We start from the raw sequence: 17,723 nt of genomic DNA, 5'->3' as shown, positions 1-17,723 counted from the left end.
GTCAAAGCTATTGTAACTTTCTTAGATAAAAATCATCAATATTATATAAAATAAATTTACTCAAACTAAACTGTAATATCTGAAAAGAGAGGAAATTTTCATCTTAAATGTTTCTAAATTATTAATGGCAAATATTTATCGTATGCAAGAGTGATTAATGATCATTTTTTTTAAAAAGAGCTTAAATTTTCTGTCCCCAAGTAAAATTATCTGAATATTTCATCTCCTATACAACAATTAAATGTGTAGCAAAATGTACTTGTTTAAAATCATATTAAACAAATACAATTATGAGACTCAGTTGGTTCAACAAGATGTGGCTGAAAATAAGTGGATGTGATAGTCTGAACCTCACTCAGTGCCATCTGCCAGAAGCTTTTAGTGTATTATTATTGAGTTTATTGAGCTTATGTTCTGCAAAAGACCTTACACTACATCCTGGAAGCCAATAATCTTTTGCAGTATTGTCAGCTAATTAGGCAATCACAACTTGAGTTCCATCAACCTTATAATATCTGCTTTCCATGAAGGCAAACCTTCATCTATGTGAGAATTGCTCAAAGCATTCTGCATGAGCAATGTTATTTCAAATGACTTTTTACATACATATTGATTTTTCTGTTATCCAATTCTTACCAAAAATCTGAGTGACCCCAGTAAATTTATTCAACAAAAGCCACAATGACATATTATACATGAAAACATCAGGGTACATACTGTTCCATAAGATTTTGTAATGAATTTACCCTTATTTTTATAGTACAATTACTGAAGTAATATGATACGAATATCAATAGGCCACACTTATTTACAGGTAAATTTAAAAAGCTGTCATTTTCACTCCTCAAGACTTCACGGTAAAATCAAAACTATACAGAGATTCCAAATGAATATTTTACTCATTTCAAAAGTTATTATAGATTTAATCTTTGATCATTATATATTAAACATAACCTTTAGATGTTGTGATGAAAATTATAAAAAATAAATGAATATTATAATTTTATTATATGACAATACAGAAGAGAATCCTAAATATAATTTATATTATTTTATTTGGATATCAGATAACCTCCTAGTAGTTCTTTCTCTCTCTCTCTCTGTCTCCCTCTCTCTCTCTTCTTGACTGCTCTGTCTTTTCACTCCTCTCTCTGTGTATAAAATTGGTTTCACAGGTATTTATTCTTAATTAAAGACTATACTGTCACCATAGGTTAAGTGATCACAGGAGTGAAGGATGCATTAATGTCTGTTGACGTGGTTGTAGAAGTTAGCTGCTTTCCTTCTCAAGGTCCACTAATCTCAAATTCCAGGCAGAAATTTCACTGGTATTTACACATTTCCTTATATTCATTTTTGTCACCTAGTTGCCTATGTCCACTTAAGAGTTGAAGAGGTCTTTTCTGATTTCAATTCCCTCCTTCAGGGTAATATATTTAATCCTGTCATTTTTGGACTTTTGTGCATGTATGGGAGGTGACACAGAAGGTCAGAGGGCACAGGTGAGCCTGTTTCCTCCATTTAGACTCTATAAACAAATGCAAGCCTGACATAAAGGTAAAGCTAATGGATTCTGTACTCTCTTGTTGGGAGAGAAAAATCTGCTGCTCATAAGTAGCATAATTCTTACATCAGTAATATACCAAAGCAAAGTGAGTATTTAAAGGAAAAAACTGAAATCTCATATATTATTATAAAATGTTTTTTATAAAACCTAGTACCATAATTTGGTTTGCATCTTGAGTTTTAACCAAAAATTATAAATAATACAAGCATCACATAATACTCTTTTTCAGTTAACCCCCCCCAAAAAAGACATGTGTTTAAAAAGCACATGAAGTTTTTTTCTAAAGCAGGAAAAATGCCAATTCATTATTATTTTGTAAACAGGATTTTTTGTTTTGTTTTGTTTTGTTGGTGGTACTGGTGTTGAACTCAGGTCCTCATAGTTGCTAGGGAGATGCTCTCCCACTTTAGCTATGCCACTAGTCCTTTTTGTGTTGATTATTTTGAGAAAGAATCTCCTTTATGCACAGGTCAGCTCAGACCACGATCCTCCTATTTATGCTTCCTTGAATAGCTGGTAATGACAGGTGTGCTCCACCATGCAGTTGTTGATTGAGATGGGGTCTTGTGTTCTTTTTTGCCTGGCCTGACCTTAAACCTTTCCCTTGGGAAACTAGGACTATAGGCTTGAGACACCATCCCTAACTTACTTTGTATAAGATTTTAATAAGATCTATGAGTGTGTATTTTGTGTGCATGTGTTTTCTGAATTAATTAATGGTACAAAGATGTTGATGTGTGTATTGGTCTAATTTAGGAGAATTACTGAGGCCAGAAGTAGAGAAGAGACAATGTAAAGACAAAGCTCAAAATGCCAAGGAAAAGACAATGATATTAACCTTCATCTGGCGGTTAGCAAACCAGAGTCTGAGTCTTTTAGAAATATAACATCAACTTCCTATTATATCAACAATAAACCATTATATTCTAATGACATCCACACATAATGACAAAATATGTTTCTCAACCCAAACGTCTATTAACACGTGAATGAATAAATTTGTAGAGTATTCATCTGGGAAATACTATTCAGTAATAAAAAAGAATACACTACTGACATAAAAATGGGAATGAATCTCAACCTAATTATGCTGAGTAACAGAAGCCAGGCCCGCAGGGGCATATACGCTACATGATTAATTCATTTGAGATCATCAAAAATGCAAGGTACTTCTAGGGTGACCAAAAGCAAATCTGTGTTTCCTGCAATGGGGGAAGAGACAACAGGAAGGCATTAAAATGGTGCTCAAGGAAACTTCTCAAGGGATGGAGAAATTCATGGTATTGATTGTAGCATGGTCTCTTCCATCTGTGTGTGTGTGTGAGAGAGAGAGAGAGAGAGAGAGACAGACAGAGAGAGAGAGAGAGAGAGATAACTCATCAAATAGTATATCTCAATTATTATATGTTATATTTACCTTAATAAAATTATTAAAGAAAAAACATAAAAATTGTTTCATAGGCAAATCTTGGTTTGTCATCTTGGTTTTTCTTTTGTGTTTGGTTTGCTTTGGTTTGAGTGAGGGGAAAGAATATTCATAACATCTTGGGTGTTTCAGAACAATACTTAAAATACCACTTTAATGTGAAAAGCATTAATATAGCATATAATTAACCTTGCATATAGTACTTTGTACTATAGTACAAAGTACATTCATTGAATGTTTAGCATTTGATTATGGTGAACACAATTTTCAATAAAAATAAACCTATTCACACAATTTTCTAAAACACTTCTATGTCAACACTAAAAATGGAAAATTCTTTACCATTCAATAGATTTATTTTTAAAATCATGTCTCTTACAGCTCTCCTTTTAGAAGTAACTAAGATTATAAATCATGAAATAAATGATGTAAGAATTTTAGAATTTGTGTAGAAAACTGAGGTCATTATATTAAAAATAGAATTCACTAAATAAAATTCTTTAAGCCACAAATAATAGCAAAAACAGTTCTATTTACCATAAATAATAATTATTTCAATCATTTCAATGGCATATTTGCAAACTTAAATTTCTATATGCAGTGACAGATTCCCAATTATCAAGATTATGAATTCTATTCTTTCAGAAAAATGAAGAACAAAATTTTGCTTGAATGTTATCTCACAATGAGAAATAAACTTAGAGATGTTCCTAGGTTCCTAATTCTCTAGATTAGGACCAAGAAGCAAAGAAGGATAGAATAATTTTATAAAATCAAGCATGTAGAGTTCTGCCATGCTAACTTATCTTCTGTCAGTGCTACTATGAGTTGTCAATGCATATTCATTACAAATGAGCTGGATTAAATTAGTACAATGCCCAAAACAAGTAATCTAACTCTTTATGTTCAAGATCAATTGAACAAAAAACACTGAAAAGTTTTCAATGGATAAAAGGAACTTGAGATCTAAATAGGGATTTACAAAATATTGATGAGAAGACATGACTGATGAAAAAATAATCTAAAACTTATGTTAAAATGTAATTTCAGTATTTAAAATTTAAAAAGAATGTCCTAGAATGTATTTGACCATGTTTTAAAAGATAGAAAAAAGAAGCTAGTTGCAAATAGTGAAATTCACCTCCATTCTTCTAAAAATGGGATTACTAGATTTACAGATTGAGAAAATCAGTCAGTACAGGATTATGTAAAGTACCTGAGTGCAGCTGAAACAGTTAATGTGGTCAAAACTCAAATCCTAATGAAGAAGTTAGAGAAAAGCATGAAAGTCAATCCTTTCTCTGAAGCCCTGATTTCAGGTGTATTTCAGAGTTCAGAGTTTTTCTGTGTGTCATGTGTTATCTTCAGTAAAGTCTGAATCAGCAACCTATAATCAAATAAGCCATGGCCCTTGACACACTATACATGAATATTGGCACTAAATACAAAAATAAAAACTGTAGTCTCATATCTTTCTAAGTCACGGCAAGTTTTGAAACTACATATGTTAAGAGAAAATGGTTTCCTTTCAGACCTATGAGATTTTACAATTTCTAATAAAAGACTTTGAACTTGTTCTAAAGTGGCAATTTAGCTAATGCTTGAGGGTTTCTTGTGATGTGATTGAAAAATCCATTTTTACTATTATTCTGCTAAAATTTTTTATCAGTGGTACAAATGAATATACAGGAGATATTCTTTTCAAATGTGAAGATTTGAAATAAGCCAATATATTGTATAATAATGTTCAAGAGAAGAGCATTCTAGACAGACTTGTGAAGTGGGCCAAATATGTTTTATATTATTTAAATGAATTATGGACACTTGAAACATTCTGAACAGCAGGAAAATCAAGCTGTGCCATGGAAAAACAGTACAACAGAATGAAGATTTAAATTCTATAAAAGAAAAGATTCATGTGAGGCTTGAGCTCTAGCATTTGAATAAAGAGTGAAAAGTGAAAAGTGAGGCAATGCTTAGAAAATGCAAGCTTACAGATTCAGGCTCTTAAAGAAGACGTCACTCATAGTCATATGTACTTATTATGCACGCATTCACTTACTCTGGGATGAATTGAGTTTGGAGACATTTAAAGATTTGAACATTTAAGGCTGTTTAGTCACTGGACAGTAACATTACCAATGGGAATCAGATAGTATGCATAAATGCAAAAATGATACCTGTTGAAACTGTTCCAAGAATCAGGGGAGGAGGGATGAAGAAGAGTGTTGGAGAAGGTGAATTCAAGTGTGATATACTTTATATACTGTAAGAACCTGTGTAAAGGCCACAATGTACCCCCACAACTCAGCACAACCATAAAGGAAAAAAAAATTAGAAAACCATGATTTTATATTTAATGTAAAAAAACAATATGAGTAAAAGACTGTTGGTTTGAAAAGGTGAGTTATATGTCATTTTTAATCTGTAGAATCTTTTATTTTATGTGGGCAAAAAAATCACTCTTAGAAAGATAATTGCAAAGAAATTTATTATCCCTTTTTATATTAAATATGGAAAGTGGTCTATGAGTGCTGAATTTAATGTTGTATGAAAAAATTACTTTTCATATAGTGGTTAATCTTTGAAAGACTACATTTTGTGAAGTACTTTATAAATTTTAAATGAGTGTGTTTATTTAAATCTAATTTTCTATTATGTTTTGGGATAATAGTTGTGTGTATACTCAAGATAAGACAGTCAGCACACAAAGACACAGCACAGCAGAGCTAATTTTTTTAAGCCATTGCTAATTTCATGCTGACAAGAGAAGTAGTTTAATATCTATTTAAGCAAGCAGCCAGCGAAGTGTCTGCTTGTAAAAGGACATGCAAACCTATGGCCAGGCCATTCCTTTACCCTCTTTTCTGATTCAAACTTACTAAAGAGAAGAGACCAGGTAGATTGGACTTATGTGGAAAAGAAAGGAGAATCACTATGAAAAAAAGCAAGGGCAGACTCACAAAATGTGATCACATACATATCTACATGCCTGGTGGTGTTGAAGTATTGGTACCTTAATAATTAACTTGTAGTTAAGTGAACTACCTTCAAATGTTGTGAAATTGTCCATATCTTGATTATTAACAAATGTGCAGAAAATATTTAATAGTGTTTAATAAGGACTAAAAAATAAAATTTTGTTTTTTCTCTGTCATCAGTTATTAGCTCTTATACTTAAACAAAAATGTCTTATTAATATTTTCCTAACTTTCTAGATATAGGAAAGAGTATATTTTTATATTGCATTTGTTTGTTAGGATATTTGGAAAATAAATGAAGGGAATATTTTAAAAATATACGTGCAATTCTTCTGTAAACTTTTTCTACAACATTCTTTGAGTCTGTATATATCTTACATCACCTCAGTTCAAGTGATATAAGATCAATTAATTTGCTATTATTACAAATTCATAAATATTATGTATTAATTGATGTAATAGTCTTCTGTGACACCAGATAATTCTTGGTTCCAAAGGAAGATTGCAGAATTATGATTTTTATTGAAAATAAGGGGAAAATTTAAAAATGTATAGAAAACTAATCTTAAAGAATTTGAAAGCATGATACTTCTATAATAGAATGGTCTATTTATAATACTGGATAAATAAAGTTTATTATGAAATTGCTTTGTAAGAATGAAGCCCACTCTCACAAAAAATTAGCAAAAATATGTTATAATCATAAAATACTATACATAAAATTTACCTTTAACTTTATAAGGTAAATTTTGAAGTTAGCCATTGAATCTTCTATTATTATTCAAACACGTTCATTAAAAAAAATGAGACAATGTCCTAACCTTAAACTTAAAACTACTTTTTATAATGTGATTTTTTTTAATATTGCAGTTAAATAGCACTGCTACTTTAATTATTTTTATATAATGGAAAAGTAGACCGAAGAAAGGTAATTTTAGAGCATTATTTTTACTTACAATTGAGAACAGTCATAATAAAGGTCATTATAGGATCCTTTTTTGCTTACATTTGGAAATAAAATGACTGTTTCTCAGCATCCATTCAGACACACACACATACACACACACACACACACACACACACACACACACACACACTCACACACACACAAAGCCAAGGAAACCCTCAAACAAGTGTTATTACTCACGTTTTTTACTCTCAGTTTTTAGGTTTTGAATTTTCAGGAATAGTGCCCATCAAAAACCTACATATTAGCAATTCAAAACCCCCAGAATAGTGACAACAAAAGACAACAGAGAGAATTTTGGCAATGCTACTTGGAAGGATGTGCCAGAGATAATGACTGTGAAGAATTAGAAGTCTTGGCAAGAATAAACTAGATAGAGAAAAATAACAAATGATACAGGATTTATTTAAATGCCAAAAAACCTAATTGTTCATTTTTTTCTGTAAATAATTAAATTAAGTAGCAGTCTTATGCATTTTCTCATCTCAATACCAACAAACATGAATTAAACTAAAAATTATTACTTAATTTCTATTATTGCAAAAGCATATTTTAAAATATAATCATGAGATTAAACTTACATTGAGAACTGCCTTTTCTGTGCAAAGTAGATTACAATCCCTAAACATTTAAATTAATTTTTATTCTTGACTGAAATGTTTCCATACTTGAATGAGTTCATATGTGTATCAACTTGTAAATTAGGATTAAATAGCAAAAGATAAAATTAATCGTAGTCAAAATTAGATATACTACTAGATGTTTGAAATAAATGTATTCAAATACTATAAGTAGAAAATGATGACCTAGAATATTTTATATAATTTATCATTACAATGTAAGTGTGCCAACAGATTAATGTAATTATAGTAGTCCAACCAACAAGTGAAGTAGCTTCCTTCTTAATATAGTCTCTTTAATATGACATATAAGAAACTGACAAGACCAGGTACGGTCAAGGGAAGAGAATTACAAAATTTATGTATAAGCATGTATTTACACAGAAGCGTATGAGATATTCTTAGATATCATGTTTAAACAAGTGTTTATGACTTTTGCAAAAGATATACAAATGCGGATATAAAGAACTACATTGAATTTCGTTTAAATGCTTACTTATTTGTAGTGAGTTGGGTATTATAAGCATTGAACTTAATAGTTCAAAGGATATTTAAAAACCCAGAGCATCTTTAACCTTACAAATGAGGATGACAATCTCTGATTGGCACAAGTAAACACTGTTGGTTAGTGGAAAAGATAGGAATCAACCCACGACACCTGGCTGACAAAGTGAGATATTGTGGTGAAAGGAACTTCATTTCTTAAGTCAAGCAAATCCAAATGTAATTCTGAAAACATTGATGGATAAGTAATTGGTTTGTTTTAGGAATATTAAGGTGGATAACAAGGTAAAAACAACATTAAATGTATAAAATAAAATAAAGAACAGAAAAATGGGCAAGAGCTGCCATTGATGCATTACTAATTCAGAGGATTAATGAGGCTATTTTAGTGTAAGTCATATATGGCAGAGATATTCAGAGTTTAAGGGGGCAAAAAAGACCAAGAGGTTTATATCATCATTTGTGAGTGGGAATTATTGGAGCTGTGAGGAGGACTCCACGACACAATGCAACAAATCACATAATGAAAATACAACACGCATCCTGTCGCCTCATTGCTAATCTGCACCATGTATGTATGTGTATATATATAATTATATTATGTGCTATAACATATAATATATAATTCATATATAGATTATATATATATATATAATTCATACAGCTATTGAAATTTTTCCCCTGTTCTGTCAAGCAATGTGTATCAGCCTTTTTTTTCTGTGCTATGAATTTTCCTTTTCCTGTCTGTGAACAGTATTTTAGGAAATTTTAAGTACTTATGTCAGAAATTGCAACTTAGAAGATATTTTAAACTGGAATTCCCATAGTTTTAATTAGAAGTGTATAAATTCTTACAGTTCTTTAATAAACATAAGTTCAGCTTGTGTTATTATCCACAAATACATGTCTAATTCATTGCCCTGATAAAGAATACCTGTATCAATTATGTGTGTTAGGGAAAAAAATTCAAACCTTGGAGGCATAACACAATTAGGGTTTCCAGTTAGTCCACTTATTTTGAGGGCTACAGTGTTTTTTATTCAAGTTTGTGTTTATTTGTAAAGTTTGTATAAGAAAGATATGAATTCTAAATGGATGATTATTTTAAAATATACATTTAGAGTCTAAAAAGTACAGCATAATAATCACCCCACTTAAGAAACTGAATATTTTCATTCCCTTAGAATAAGAGGCACTCAAACTGCTTTTGCTGAAAAGCACTGACTCCTTACTCATGTTCGCAAAGTAACAAAAACAGGAAAGGTTTGGCATCCTAACTCCATTTCATCAGCAATCTCTCATTTTCTTCCCTAAAATTCCACACTCTCCCTTCCCCATAAAAAAACATAATCACAATTTAGGTCATGCTCACATTCTTACTTTTGTTAAAGTTTTACTAAGCATCTTTAGGTGTGCCTATTTAAACTTTATAATTGAGTTCTGCCTGTTTTGTGAACTTCAACTAAATAAAATCACATAAGTCATTTTGGGTATTTGTATGCTTTTTTCCTTCTCCTGACATTCTGCTATATAGACTCATCCATGCTGCTACTAGTCGCTATGTTCCTGTCAATGTTAGTATATCTGAATTGATCACTATTTCTTAATGTTTAATGCCTTATGTTTTCGAAGATCCATAACTCTTCCAGTATCATGAAAGTGCTTTTGTAAGACGTGCTTAAGTTTCTTTTGCTCAAAAGCACTGACTCTACTTGGACCCTCGAATTAACTAAAAGCAGGAAAAACCTGGTATCTCTTCACTTTGTGCCTGTCTTTGCTTTGAGTAATTCTCTCTGTAGTTTCCTTACAGTCACCTTAGAATCAAAGAAGGCCAGGAATGATCAATAAAATCTTCATGACAAGGGACTAAAACTAGACCCAACACTAGACACTCCTTTGGATGGACCACCTGCCTGGCTCCCCCTAACAACTCAAAACTTCTGTCAGAACAAGGACTGAGACAAGGACAACCAGGTCACGACTGTGACTGGGACTGTTTATGCATGCTTTTTGTCCTCTGTCCCCAATTCTTTATTTACTTAAACCCATAGCTCACCTCTACATGCAGAAGATGGCTGAAGATGAACTGAGTTCTTACTCTACCTCTTCCCACTGCTATTCCTGACCCATGTAATAAACCTTCTTTCTCTACCTTCACCATGCCTCTTTATTTGGCATTTAGGGGTGAGGGGCAGGACCTGGCATATGAGAACTCAGAAGTTGGATTTTGAGTCCAATACGCCAGTTTCACTTTCTTTTTTATTTCTTCTAGACATAGTATTTTTACCTTTCATATGTAAATTCTTGATGAATAAAAGTAGATTTCGTGATATATTGTAAGAAAAGGATCTGATTTCTGCTTTTCTCAAACACGTAACACATTGAAAATTCTTTTATTTAAAAGTTCATATTTTTCCCTGCTTTAACTATGTAATCCCGTAATATACGAAGTGGCCACAAATTTCTGCATATCTTCTAGGCTTCTAGACTAGAAAATCTTTCAAGTCATTTTTCAATATACTTTTTCATGCAACATGAGTACACAAACCAACAAGGTACAATATTTGTCCCAGTTGTTTTGTACTCTCACTCAAATTTGGAGCCCTTTTTGAAAAATTCCTGCAAGTAAGCAGGTTAAATTGTAGTAACATGGCATATCTTTAATTATTTTGAAAGATCATAAGAAAATATTCCCATGATTCACTTGCACATGTAGTTATCAAAGTATGGTAGAAGATAAGAAAAAGGATGTTTTCATTTTGTGCCACCATATCTGGACATTCAGCATTATGAAATATTTCTTGTGTGGGAATAAAACTTCCTAGGCTGTGAGTTTAGAATCCAAATTAGTGGTTCAAGAACCTCATCAAAGTTTGAGTCACTAAAAATGATTTCCTTGTCTAGGGTTTCTACAATTTATTAAAAGGATGAATATGTCTATGACCTGTAAAAAAACACACATACTAGTGGGCTTAGAGACTAAAAGTGAAGACACTTACTTTCCTTTTATTTTTAAATAGTCTATGCTTATGTTCAATTGTCGATTTGTAGGTAAGGGGGAAAGATAGCTCAAAATCCAACTTTTAATATGTAAACAAATAACAGGAAAAGCATTACCATTCACATTTTAAATACTCCAGTTCATTGATCTACCAATAACCTTGCCGTAAAGCAGCTGCAAAAGCAAACCCTGATAATACGTTATATATACAATATTTTTTTAAACATATAAACCCCTGTGGTTGACAAAATAGACCTGTTCAAAAGAGATGAAGATTAATTTTGATCTTACTTCTGCCTATTAGACTAGTAATCTTTGATTGCTGTGTTCTTTATTTGTGGTTAACAGAAAATATATTGCAAGAAATGTATGTGAAGTGAAGAAAGCAAGCTGAAAGAGATTTGACATAATTAATTTAACAGGCTAACTTTGTTTTACATTCTTAACTAATGCCTTTCAGAATCTGTGTCAATATACCATCACATGGAAGAGTTTATGATAATAAGCACTGGTAGAACTTGAGTGATCACTTTAAGAGATTATGTGCTATTTTATGTAAATCAAGTACATAAATATGAAGAAATACTAATTTTCCATTTGTCTTAAATATTAATGTATTCCATATCTGTATTTTATAGCAAAGAATTCTAAAAGATAAGGTCTCTAATAATTATTTTTTGGAGGTGAATAAAAGACAAAAATGAGAACAAATCCCAGAAAGATATTATAATCACTGAATTTGAGATTCTGTAATCTCTCAAAAATAAGGTTAATTACCTGAGAAAAAATTTGGATCTTTTATATTGTATACACAGCTAGGTAGCATTCTCTGAGACTTAAGAAAATATTAGTTGGACAAATGAAATTCCTCACTTCAACAAGACTTGAAGAACCCTGATGAAACAGATTACTATTTTACAGTAACAATCAATGCCATGCAATCATTAGAAATGTGTAAAATGCTTCATAATAAGTTAAAACCTAACATAGGGATAGCAGTGAATATCTTAATCTTCTGGTCACAAATACACTTAATAAGCACACATGCTATTCAAACCACAAAGGCAATGACAGAAGAAGGATTTGGAGCACAAGGTTAAGAATGCAGTTTCATAAGCACAGAACACCACACATGAGCATTGCAAAAAATCTCAAAATATTTCTTTTACTTTCTTTCATTGTCTTTCAATACCGAAACTCTAAGAACATGTCAAGCCACATTTGTTATTCATAACTGATGGACCAGTAAACCAAACCACAACAATCACGTACATGAGACAACACTTCAGACCTTCACATAAGAACAACAGGATATCATGGATACGTGCTCTGCCATCAGCTTGGCTGATGGACCTAAAAGTCCTCTTTCAGGAAGTTAAAATATATGACATTCAGATAATATTAAATTCATGTAGCTTCCTTCAGTTTGTAAAAGAAAGCTGACTAAACCAAGAAACACATGAAAATGAATAAACTAGGAATCTTAATATACTGACTGCTACTGTTGCATTTAGAAAAAAATCTTTAACATTAATTCGTTTTATTTAAAATATTAGAATAAGCTTTTTTTTCTTTGTAGACTTGTGAGCATGCGTTGGCTACTTGGACTAAAGAGTTTCTTATTTTTGAAAAGGAAGAGCAAGAATTGTTTGATGCTTCATGTCAATTCTTTAGAACTCATAGTCCCCTCACTAATTACAGATTGCTGACAGGATTTATAATTTTGCATAATGTTATATAAAAGACTACATACAGACCTGAAGCACAGTGCCCTCTGGTGCACATACAACATAAAATAAAATATTTATATCACAGAATATACGTAGACATGGACACAAAAAAGCAAAATAAAATTTGCTTCTTCATAAATGCTAAGCCAGTAAATAGAAATTGAAAATATTTACCATTAAGAAATAACTCAAAGCAATAATTTCACATAAACATTCTTTACGGCACAGATCAATACAATCTAGTTCATTCAGGCAACCACTTGTACACGCCTCAATTTAACAGATTTGCTGGGTTTTGGGATTTCAAGTAGCTTTTGTTGAATTTAATATACAGCTCTTTTGTATAACTTATTTAGATTTCAAATATAAGGGAGCAATAACAGTTAAAAACCCCTTCCTTTACCTTGGTCTTTGCTATCATGTCCTATTTACCTGTATTTCTTTTCTTTTTTTCATTCAATTGATCAGTTAGAGATAAATTAACATGGATCATAACATGTGTATACAAAAGCAATGCTAGGAATATTTCTGTATATCTATCCACAACTCAACTAGCAAAAATGCTTTGTCTTCCTTATTAGGCTTGTGTCATGTCTTCAATAAAATTAATGATAAAGGCAGAACAGGACCTGCCCGGAACTGAGGGGGGAAGGGAGGCAGGGGGGAGAAATGACTGAAACAATGTATGTACATGTGAATAAATGAATACTTTTTAAAAATTACTGTTTCCTCCAGCTTCTGCATGTACAATTACTTTTCAGGTAAAATAAGATGAAGTAACCCAACTCCTCAGTGACTAGTAGGTAATACCAATTCCATTTAGTCTGAGAAAGGTAACATAGCATGGCATACAGTAGAAAGAAAAAGCAATTCAGAAAACTCATTTTAAAATCAAAATATGTCATACCTACAACATATGTTTTAGCTATCAAGATAACATTAGTATAGTGCACAGTCAATAATAACCCTTCTGAAACTTTCCCTTAAAGAAACCTACTTATACACAATGTTCAAGGATGGTATCTCTGTAATTGCTTTCCCTTTGGTTCATACCTGTATATCTTGTATCGTGTGCTAAATCCCTGCCGGCTTCTGTCCACAAAATCTGTGTATTCCTGTGAGCGATGGAAGGGTCCCTTATCAGAGAGGAGCCAGTCGAAAGGGCTTGTGGCATGCTGGTCCGAAACAGCAGCAACGGCTAAAACCCAGCAATGAAGACTCAGTGCTATCCACTCCCATAGAGCCATCAGAGAGAACAATTCAGCACCAGCTCTGCTCTGCCATATCATCCTTCCACTGGGGACTTGGAGCCTTCATTCTCTTAGCTTTCCCTCAACACCTAGACAAAATACACAGGCAAACAGTCAGCCCCTGGAAGAGTCTTTTCTATCAGCAAGGTGCTAAGGTGGCTAATTTTTCTCTAACTTTAGTCTAATACAATTGTTTTAAAATACGTGGTAGCAAAAATGAACAAGAAACAAACCAAAATGAATTCTTTTTTTCAAAAGAGCTATATAGCTTTTACATTTTGTGTCTTTTTTGAAATAATAGTAACAGAAAATAAGTCTCTGAGTTATACAGCAGGACTGTCATCTAAATGTTGACAGTGGATCACTAAACCTATTGAGCAACAATCAAAAGAATCAACCAATATCCATTATTCTGCCCAAATATTTTATAAGATTATGTACCATCAAAATAACACCTAAATATTTCATAAATTTTAATACTAGGTATATTTAATTTTTAATTTTATAGTTATTTTTCAGAAATGCATTAAAATGAATTAAAGTTATTCCTGTATTTATTTCCATAATGCAGATACACTTGTAATAAAATTATAGGCCTAAGAATACTTTAATGTGTAAATATATGTATGTGTTCATGAATATGCATATAGCTAGATAGACAGATGTGTGGATGTATTTGGAAGAATCGGTGATTTGGGCAGAGAATTTGTTAAAGATTTTTTTGTAGTTTTTATCTTAGGGATGAACTGCTTCCCAAGATTCTTCAACCTGTTTCACAATTAAATTATTTCTTCAGCCTTTAAAAGACTTTAGCATGTGTGGTATCTTATTCATGACAGAAATAATTAGACCTGCAAAATTTATATCCAATACATAAGCAATACAGTTTATTCATAAACTTCAAACTGCATATATTAGAACCACCCAAAAATGAAGTAATAGAGGTGTAATCCCAGTGTGCAATCCTAGGGTGGTAGTACAAACGTAAGTATATTCAAAGTTGCAGACACAATGCCTATATGCTCACAAAAGTTTCTAGAAATATTTGAATTCATTAATTTTTAAACTAATATTATTCATAACACAGAACTATAGTTTGACTAGTGAGAAAGTTTTAGTTGTGAGAGAAATAATCAGCAAAACCTCTTATACTACAATAAAACTTCATAATATTAAGCAAAATATTTTCTTTATTATAGTACATAACATATTTCCTTAGTGTTCAGATATGAATATTAATAGTTTGATTTGCTTTTCTACCTCTATCCTCATAATTATTAATTTAATTCTAAACTATTAAGATATGAGAGATAAAATTTTGCAATAATAAAGTATCTCAAAACAGTGATACAATATGAGTGACTGGGATCATTAGGTTCACTTCTTGCCCACTATAAAATGAAACAATAAGAACCACACTATACATGAGCTGTCCTAATCATATGATTTGCTCCATTGTGGTAATTAAGGAATACATCCCTTGTAATCAAATTACAGAATTTACATTTGAAGACCTCCACTCTCTATGTAAATGCAGCAATGTCAAGTGAGTCAAGTTATGACTTCTAGTTCTTCTTAAGAAAATAAAAATCTAATGTACTATGTTTCTTTTATGGGAACTAGACATTAAAATTCTTTATTTGCATTCATAAAGTAAGGTTTTTCTTAAGTATAATGGTATAGTATAATTTCCCTTTGGGCAAAAATATTACTCATCTTTGATAATCACACATTTTTATTTTGCTAATAAATTACGATCAAACTAGAAAAATGTCATTGCTACAAAAAAACTATACTTTCTTAAGAATTATTTTTATTTCATAGATAAAGGTAGAATAAATTGTTCAAAACACTCCTTTTACTAAGTCATGTTAGACATCTAACAGTAAAGGAAATAATTTTGAATTAAATAAAACTCATAATTGCATCAATATAAATAGTCTTCTTACTAACACACAAAGTTAAGAATGATATTTAAAACACATAAGCAAGAATTACTCTATTCTAGTCAATAACTTGGAAAATAGTTTCTTGGAAACATCAGACTGTCTCTAAATCCATCAACAACCAATATAGCAAGTTTATGACATCAATGGACAGCCTGTATAATGGTTAAGAGAATGGGCTCTAGAGCCATACTTTCTGTGTTAAAATCCTAAAACCCCAGCCCCTCTACAAATTATAAATGTATGATCAGCAAGTGGCTTAACTTCTTTTGTACCTCAGACACCTCAACTGTTAGGGAGAATCACCACATCAGTCTGTTACAAAGACAGAATATAATAATATGAATAAAGTACTTAGACTAATTCTACCATGGAGCAAGGAAAGGTGGTGTTTCAAATCACATTTCAGATGAGTATGAAATCATGAAATTATTTACACAATAAAAGTAAACCCAACTACTAAGTAACATGACTGGATTTTTTTTTTTTTTTGGATTATACGGTGTTACAGAGGTGATACATGACTGACCTAAGTTATTTTTAAGGTTATGTTGTAAAATTCTGTGTTTTCAATAAGTAATTAAGTAGAACCACATTTTTCCTGCCTTACTCATCAGTTGTGCTGACAATGTTTCATCGTCTTTATATTTCCTCATTTTTTGAAGCAAATTTTATTGTGTATATTTAGGGTCTATGACTTGATTTAAGATATATACATTTATAATAAAATGGTTAGTAAGAACAAAATAATAAAGAAACAATCTCTTAAACAAAATGGAAACATCTTCTTAAATTATGTATATTGAATTATCTTAAAGTATTACTAATAAAAATGTCACTTAGAGTTTAATTATTTCTGTTTCTTCTACTTCTGACTGGGGTACATGTCACCCCTTTGATTAAGAAATGATTTTTTCTGAAAAAAAAGTTCACTAAAACATGACAATATCAATCCTAATCAAATTTAAGCTAGTTTTTGGCATCTTTTAAAATCATGTTTATAAGGTCTTTTAAAAGAGACTTGAAATTAAGAAATCTCAAAAAAATTCTACTGAAGTAGTCTTTGAGAAATTTCCTTTAAGAGTTACAAAACAGGGAGACAGAATTCATAAGACAAGAATACAAACTTCTAGCCATGCTTAGGAAGGACAGACAAGTGGTTATTAAACTCAGTATTCAATAACAGATGGGTTTAATTACTTGGTTTGTCACAAAAGTAGGTAATTGTACATTTAATTACCTGGTTTGTCACAAAAGTAGGTAATTATACATTTGAATCATTCTTATAAAACGTACTTATTTTTAAATTATTATTGAATGAACTTAATTAGTTTCATTATTTGGATTGAGTTAATAACCATATCCATCCATGTGTGAAAGATGGTTTTGTAATAGAGTTGGCAATAACAAAAGTAGGGATACAGTTGATTTGTGCCCAATATAGTGCTAGGACATTCTGAGGTCACAACTGATGTAAACATTTTAAACTTCGATGAATTGCCAAGGATGAAAAACATACAAGGTCCGATAAAAGAAAATAAAGATTAATAAACTAATAAGTGAATTCATCAATTTTTTTCTCTCTAGAGGAGAGAAAATGAAAACTGATTTTAAATTCATTTACTGAATAAGTGGCCAAATAAGAAAATGAAAATGTCAATACATAATATTTTCTAGAAAATGTAAGGGGTGCATTTTTACATGAAAGAGAAGAATAAAGGAATTGGAGAA

The 17,723-nt window shown here is 31.3% G+C and overlaps 1 protein-coding gene across 4 annotated transcripts in view; it reads right to left on the bottom strand.

Annotated features, from left to right (window-relative positions):
- The window catches only part of Brinp3 (BMP/retinoic acid inducible neural specific 3), a 425,930-nt gene that overhangs the window by 390,749 nt on the left and 17,458 nt on the right, over positions 1-17,723 (bottom strand). For all 4 annotated transcript variants that reach the window (XM_074047228.1, XM_074047229.1, XM_074047227.1 and 1 more), the window contains exon 2: positions 13,850-14,135. In XM_074047228.1, coding sequence (XP_073903329.1) covers positions 13,850-14,085 — 236 coding nt within the window. In that variant the 5' untranslated portion in view covers positions 14,086-14,135. The remainder of the gene's footprint in view (positions 1-13,849; positions 14,136-17,723) is intronic.

Source organism: Castor canadensis, chromosome 11 (assembly GCF_047511655.1).
Source record: "Castor canadensis chromosome 11, mCasCan1.hap1v2, whole genome shotgun sequence".
Classification (NCBI taxonomy): domain Eukaryota; kingdom Metazoa; phylum Chordata; class Mammalia; order Rodentia; family Castoridae; genus Castor; species Castor canadensis.
This window is presented reverse-complemented; position numbering and strand designations above follow the sequence as displayed.